At 34.8% G+C, this 7,712-nt stretch overlaps 1 protein-coding gene across 2 annotated transcripts; it reads right to left on the bottom strand.

Annotated features, from left to right (window-relative positions):
- Positions 1-411: 411 nt before the first annotated feature.
- On the bottom strand, positions 412-1,540 carry LOC108599377 (putative uncharacterized protein DDB_G0286829). Of its 2 annotated transcripts, XR_001915136.1 has the most exons (3): positions 1,279-1,534; positions 1,121-1,219; positions 412-463 (listed from the first exon to the last, which is right to left on the bottom strand). XR_001915136.1 is itself a non-coding variant. In XM_017986183.1 (2 exons), the coding sequence occupies exons 1-2, from the start codon at positions 1,533-1,535 to the stop codon at positions 1,159-1,161; spliced, it is 318 nt and encodes a 105-aa protein (XP_017841672.1). In that variant the 5' UTR covers positions 1,536-1,540; the 3' UTR covers positions 1,085-1,158. The 2 variants fall into 2 exon arrangements, 1 of the variants encoding a protein (XP_017841672.1); XM_017986183.1 differs by lacking the exon at positions 412-463 and having other exon boundaries at positions 1,085-1,219; positions 1,279-1,540.
- Positions 1,541-7,712: the final 6,172 nt, after the last annotated feature.

Genomic DNA, 7,712 nt, shown 5'->3' with positions numbered 1-7,712 from the left:
CGATTACTCATTAAAGTGCAGAGCTACTTAATGCTTTAATGCTGTATCCTTCATGGCAAGACTTCTACTGCAAGCAGCAACAAAATTTCATTTTATTAAATTCCAAATTCAATTCTTCAAAATTAGTCCCGACTGAACGATAATTTTCAGCACTTATCAGCTCCTTTACACAATCAAAATCTCTCTCACTCATTTGCTAAAAGCAAGTTAAAGTAAAAAGTGAGAGATCATCATATTCACTGTACTAACTGAAACTGAATGACGACGCTCATTTTAAAATAATCTGGCTAATGTTGTTAGTTTCAAATGTACTATGGCGATCAATGGAACAAATTATAACTTAGCATATTTATACTATTCATTATTTATTTAATATATTTGATTTGAATCATTAACAATCAATTATTTGTAGTGCAGGACTATTTTAAGCTTTAATCCTTTGTGCTTATCGTCAAGACTTCTTCTGCAAGCAAGAATTAAGTTGTTAGATTTTCAAGATTCCTTATTAAGTGATATTAACATACCGTTTTTTGGGTGGGATTATATTAAAATATATATTAGCAGGATTATGATTTTCATTTATCAATGTGTTAGTATTATTGTTTTTATTTATATTTTTAATGTCGTTCTTAACAACAATATCATTAACTATTTTTTCGTTACTAACGACTTCAGTGACGACTGGTGGTGGTTTTGGGGAACTGCCTCTACACGATTCAACTCTCCAGACATTTGCCAAAAGCAAGAAAAATAATAATGAAACAAGCCCCTTCATTTCACAGTACTAAGTGAGACGGCAAGCAAGCGCCCATTTGAAGGTAAACTGAATAATTTTATTAGTTTCAGATAGCTTCAAATGCACTATGGCGGTAAATGGAACAAATTAAGATTTAGCGAAATTATATTATTCAATACCGACATTACACTCACTGCCTAGTTATAAAAATCATTTTAAAGTTGCAGTAATTCTTATGCATAGTGCAAGACGCAGTTATTAAGCCTCAAATTGCATCAATTACAACGGCAACAGCTTCTGCCACATCATAAACAATATACATAATTTAAATTCAGAATTTAAGTGGCGCTCAACGATTTATTTCAATTAACTTGCATCACTTACAGATATGCTATATTTTTGGATTCACACTTCAGAATCGCTCATTTATAGTGCAGGACTACCTTAAGCTTTAATCCTTTGTGCTTCTTGGCAAGACTTCTTCTACAAGCAAAAATTAAATTCTCAGAACTTAAAGTGTAATTTTTGTGAAATGCACATACCTTTGGGCTCCAAAACTTCCAAAAACAATATTAATCGGATTGTTATTTACACCAACAAGATTGTTAGTATTGTTAGATTTATTTTCATTATCAACATCGTTTTTGTTATTAACGTTATTATTATTTGCAATGTTATTTTCGCTATTAGAAATTACTTTTGGTGGTCGTGGTCTCGGTGGTGGTGGTGGTTGACACGATTCAACTCTCCAGGCATTTGCCAAAAGCACGATAAACAATAGTGAAGCAAAGCCCTTCATTTTCACTGTGAGGATAGAAACGAATGGAAAGCGTGATTTTAAACATATAATGGATAATGTTGTTAGTTTCGGATGATCCATGGCAATAAATGGAACAAATTGTAATTCTACATTTGTAAAAACGTGTATCAAGATCTATGATTCATTCTAGCATTTTACTTCTTTTAATCTTTTTCTAATAACAAAATGCATATAGAGAAATGTGATTTTATTTATTTATGCCGAGACAATTCTAAGAAAGCTTTAGCTACATCGGTGAATTTTGTACTATACCAAATTATAATGAAAGAAAAAAATCAATAATAAATAGAGTATATACTTGCATAATAAATTCAGATTTTAATCAATTTTGGGCGGGTCTGCTTCTCGTTCTGGGGTGCTAGGTGATGCTGACTGACACGATTTACGTCCCAAAACTTTAAACAAAAGTCCGAAAGCTTCAAGCAATCAATGGAACAAATTGAAATTTTACGTCTATAATGTGTTTAGAGAGTTATTTTTATTCACGCACTTAATATGCCAATGACACAAGGTTTTCCAATTTATCTGAGCCAAAGCGAACCATGTACGATATGTTATATACGATATATATAATCCTAGTTAGGCGAATATTCATGAGCTACAATTACGAACACATTCTTTACAGCATTATGATGTTTTTCGTCTGATTTTGGAACGAAGCACTTAACGTATCGTGTATGTGGCTAAGACTGAGAAACACTCAATACTTTTTTCAACTCAAATCGTAGTAATTATTATTTGGCTCAATGAAATTTATACAATTATTTTCTTAGCTACATTTGTAGTATGTTCCGTTCTAGGGCCACCCAGGCTACCCAAATCCAGTTAGAGAGAGAACTACTTTGATCTTTTCTTGGTGTCGTCCATTGCGCAGCGACCTGCAATAAAATGAGTTATTATTGACAATTCAGCAAGTTAAAATAATAAATTAATTACCGTCTTGATTGTCCTGCCACTGGACTTTCTTCATATGATGCAGAATCAGGATCAGGACCTTTCTGTAAAACATTCAGTGTTAATTTCGTTTAACATTATAAATTCTTTGGCCATGCTTGATTAAATTAGTAATTATTGTTTCTATTTTCGGTTTCTGAATATTATTTACAGCAGTAACATATGTTGTAACTTGTGAGAGATATATCGACGAGTAAGCTAAATAACGATGCAGCTATCCACTTCATTTTCAGTGTAATGAGTTAAGCAAAAAGAAATCTCATTCCTGAAGCTGATCAACTTAATTATTGTTAGTTTCAGATAATTTCAAATGATCCATATTATTAGATTTCTTAGATTGTAATTTGTAAAAATATACGTATAGATATTCTTACTATACTACATATTGTATTTTTTTATACATATTGAAATTTTTATTAAAATTGGAAAAGGGTGGTTGACACGATTCAACTCTCCAGGCATTTACCAAAAGCAAGATAAACAATAGTGAAGTAAAGCCCTCCATTTTCACTGTGAGGATAGAAACGTAAACATATAATAGATAAGGTTGTTCGTTTCAGATGATCTATGGCAATATATGGAACAAATTGTAATCTACATTTGTAAAGAATGTTTAAATGTAAAAACGTGCGTGAACTTCTGTGATTCATTCTAGCATTTTACTTCTTTTAATAATTTTCTAATAATAAGAAATGTTATTTTATTTATTTAGACAAACTACTGTACTAATTATTAATAAATAACAACGCGCCAAAAATCTGAGCTGCTGCAAGTTGTGTTTTGTTAACATATTTCATATTTGTTTTGCTTAAAAGTATGTTTATTTAATATTAAAATCACTTTAAATATTTGCAAATATATAATAGATGTGCTACGTGCCGAGAGACACGCTTGGGGCTTTAAGGTTACTTTTGTTACCTACAGTTATTCAATTTATATTACAGTGCTTGCAATTTATGTGCTGATTTTGGTTATTAGTGTGAATTTTGTATTAAATTATTAAAAGAAATGGCAAAGCGCGTTCGTTTTATTTTATTCGACTTATCAGATGGGCAGTTACTGGAGCTGTCAGTCACACTAATAACCAAAATCAGCCCCAAGCGTGTCTCTAGACACGTATTCAATTAATCTCACCTTCCATATAAACGAAAGCTTTTATGCACTTGAGTTGGGGAGCCACAATTCACTTTAGAAAACATTATTTGAACAGATTTCTTCCATTATTCTGGCAATCAGTCTTAGAGGATTAAATATAAAATGTGAAACATTGAGCTTCGATTTAAATTCAAATTCGTAAAAATAAATATAATAAGTAATATACTTGTATAACAGATTTCAATCAATTTTTAATTTTTTTTGGCTTGAAAGAATTCCCTTACATAAGGAGATTTTTTTTACAATGAATAATTACAATTCACACGTGCACTGATATTTTCACCTTCTGCTTAGCGCCGCGTCTTTTCTTGACAGCCGATCTAGCAAAAAATATAATTTATTATCAGCGTTTCATACACAATGTAAGAAAATATTTATTCATTTACCTTCTTGAAAAGACTCCCATGGGATCCTGAACCATTGCTATCCTGTTCGAATTATTATTGTCACTTTCAATCATATTGGCATTATTATGTATATTATTATTACGAATTCTGTTTACTATCGGTGGTGGCGGTGGCCGTGGAGTTGTCACTTCATCTGAATCTGGGGGTTCGGGTGGGCTTTGGGCTTGGGGCACGGACACGATTTAATTCCCAAGACGTTTAACAAAAGTACGAAAAATATTAGAGAAACTAGCCCATTCATGTTAGTTATAACAGATGCAGCGAAATAAAACTTTATCTTACAGGTAACAATAGTGCTGTGCGAAAGCTACAAGCAATTAATGGAACAAATTGAAATTTTACGTCTATAAGTTGTTGAGAGAGTTATTTCTAAATGTGAAAAGCATGCATAAAGTTCTATTATATTTTATTCACGCACTTAATATGCCAATGACACAAGGTTTTCCAATTTATCTGAGCCAAAGCGAACCAACGATATGTTATATACGATATACATATAATTCTAGTTAGACAAATATTCATGAGCTACAATTACAAACACATTCTTTACAGCATTATAATGTTTTTCGTCTGATTTTGGAACGAAGCACTTAACGTATCGTGTATGTGGCTAAGACTGAGAAACACTCAATACTTTTTTCAACTCAAATCGTAGTAATTATTATTTGGCTCAATGAAATTTATACAATTATTTTCTTAGCTACATTTGTAGTATGTTCCGTTCTAGGGCCACCCAGGCTACCCAAATCCAGTTAGAGTGAGAACTACTTTGATCTTTTCTTGGTGTCGTCCATTGCGCAGCGACCTGCAATAAAATGAGTTATTATTGACAATTCAGCAAGTTAAAATTATTACCGTTTTGATTGTTTTGCGCTTGCATCTTCAGGATCAGGATTTCTGTAAAACATTATTAATTCGTTTACATTTTAAAAATTTTTGGCATGTGAAAATTAGTATTATTTGTTTATATTGGTTTTGGAATATCATTCCCGCGCATCTGCTCACTGCACTGCTCATATTACAATATAGTAGCTATAACTGTCATGCGTCGAGATGATGGTGTGAATATCAAGAGATGACTAACGAACTCTATGCCAAATAGTGTTATATCCGTAAATAAGTCAAGGCGTAGTGTGGCTGGTTCAATTTTCGCTCTCCGCAGGCGTGTTCAATAGTTAATGAGTAACGAGCGAAACGCAAATGACGTATCATATCCATAATTGCAGAATGAATATTGACACACTTAGATTAATACGCTCTGTAGTGGCTCATGGCTAATACACGACATACACTATACGAAGAACGGTGAAAGTGACGACTGAATTATTACAGTGTTATCTAGTAGCCTCTCTGAAAGTGTACTGATAACAAAGATGTCAAGTAAAATCTAGTGATAAAGATTTCTAGTCCACTTAAGACTGTCTGACGTGTGAACTGTTACCCTGACATTTGTTACTATCTGTTGTAGTTAAGTATTTATAAATCAATATAAATACTTGGAAACTTTTTATAGACATCTTATGATGTCTGGTGAACAATATTTTAATTTGGCCATATAATTGAACAAGTGGCAGTGCCTCTAAATGCTAAGATAGAAGATAGACATAGCTAAAGAGATGGTGATGATTATTTCGTCAGTAGTAGTCTCAGAAACTCTAACAAGTAACTTTAGTGGACTCAAATATTCATTATGTGGCAGCATGACAAGCTGAAGCCGAGATTATAGCGCTAGTACCGTGCTGTTTGATGCGACTCATCACTAAGAACATAGAGTTATGTTATGCGCACTGCCTGTGGCAGTTAGACTAATTCGGTGGTGAAGGGGTGAGGGGGTCGGCGGGGTGAGTGTCGAGGCGCCGCAGAGAAGGGTAGTGATAAGAGGTGAAGGGGAGGTTGTGCTGTGGTGAGTGTGGTGTGGGTGGGGTGGACGTGGTGAGAGTGAGGTGAGAGAGCGTGAGGTGTGGATGCTGTGGCGACGTGGCGTGTGGCGTGTGGAGTCGGAGTAATTTATGCTTGCACTGCGTGCTTCAATCAACTTAATTGCTCGATCTCTAGGCACATTTCTATAGACAAAAGATCTACGTGTGCTTAACGCGATAGTTGGCCCAACACTCTGGACCTAAACAATATCGAAAACGCATTTTCATAGTTAGAAATAGAATAGCAGACAAAACACAGCATGCAAGTTGTGAAAATCTCGTTACAAAAGAATAGAAAAGAATTGGAAACGAGATATTATTATGCTCCTATTCTCTCTGTATTCGTCTTTTGTAGTTGTCATTTGTTTGGCTCTTCTCGCGAGACGTCATGTCTGTGCTCTATTGTTGTGCCCACGTTTTACGAGGAAACTCCCATTGTTTGGGATAGGCAAGCGCATGGGGCACGTTACGTGAGATGCGAGTTAGCTAACCACAGGTGAATGTCTTTTTGTATTTTAGTCCAAATCTGTGCAATGCGTGAGAATTTTTCATAGCCAAATTTATGTGATTTTTACGTTGGCTTTGTCGTTGATTTTTGTTGTTGTTGTTGTAGTTGTGTCAGGTGGACCAAGGGCTGGCTAATGTAATTTCTGCTTGCGGTTTCTGCTGCAAACAATTGCAAAAAAAAATAAATTGCTTTCTTGAACAAAGGTCACAGTGGGCGGGCTGAGTCAGTGGCGCCAGTTTCAAGCCCTTAGTTAAATATGATGTCTGTACTGTGGTTTCTATATTTAACGACATTCAAATAATAGTTCAAAGAAAAATCCCAGTTTAAATTTATTGTTTAAATTAAAACATGTTTTGCTTTACCGCCTGCTTTGCATATAACTGTACATCGTCGCTTGCACCAAACGCTTTTCACCCAGTTTTTCCAGCACACTGACTTTTCATGCATTTTTAAGCACACATTTCGGATTTGCACTGAGTGCTACTTGCGAGCTCCACTAGTTCAACGTACCAAGTGGCTCCAGCCATTATAACAAAGCGCTCCCTTTGCGCAGCCACAGAATTCTTCAAAGCTTACAACCCAATATATATATATATTTCTTTTTTGCATTTTCGACTACTTGTAAAATATTAATTTTCATGTGCTTGCGCAGTGGGAGCAAGCAGGTGGACTGGCTGGCAAATTGAAAAAGCAAAAAGGCGCTTAATGTGCATATTAAATATTGAATAAGGAAATTGCATTTGCTGCAGCCCAGGGCACTGGGTCAGAAGCGTTGCCAACAGCTGAGCCGCAGGTTAACATTTCGTAAATGAGTGCATTCAACTGAAGCAACAACAAGTTTAACTACTTAGCAGTGTAACAGGTCGCATGAGTAACAATCGCTCTATTAATATTGCCTCTTAATGTTAGCTTAGGCTATGTTACTATCGTTTACCATTTTAACATATTTATGTAATGTTATCTAAGCAAGAGTAAAGTGCTGCTTGCTCACTGACACTACCACTTACCATTTTAACATATGTATGCAATGTTATCTAAGGAAGAGTAAAGTGCTGCTCGCTCACTGGCACTTAGGCTTACTAAGCTGCTCTCTTAGCTTTAAGCGTAACAGTGCAGAGCATTGAAGAGCAAAGAGCTGCTTAAATTTAAAGAGATCGCTAATGTGTGAAAAGCAAAGGCTAGCAGCAATAAAATATTTCATTCGTGTGCTAAA

The sequence above is a fragment of the Drosophila busckii genome, chromosome 3L (genome assembly GCF_011750605.1).
Source record: "Drosophila busckii strain San Diego stock center, stock number 13000-0081.31 chromosome 3L, ASM1175060v1, whole genome shotgun sequence".
NCBI classification, from domain to species: Eukaryota; Metazoa; Arthropoda; class Insecta; order Diptera; family Drosophilidae; genus Drosophila; species Drosophila busckii.
The sequence above is the reverse complement of the archived record's forward strand: the minus strand, read 5'-3'. Positions and strand labels throughout refer to the sequence as shown.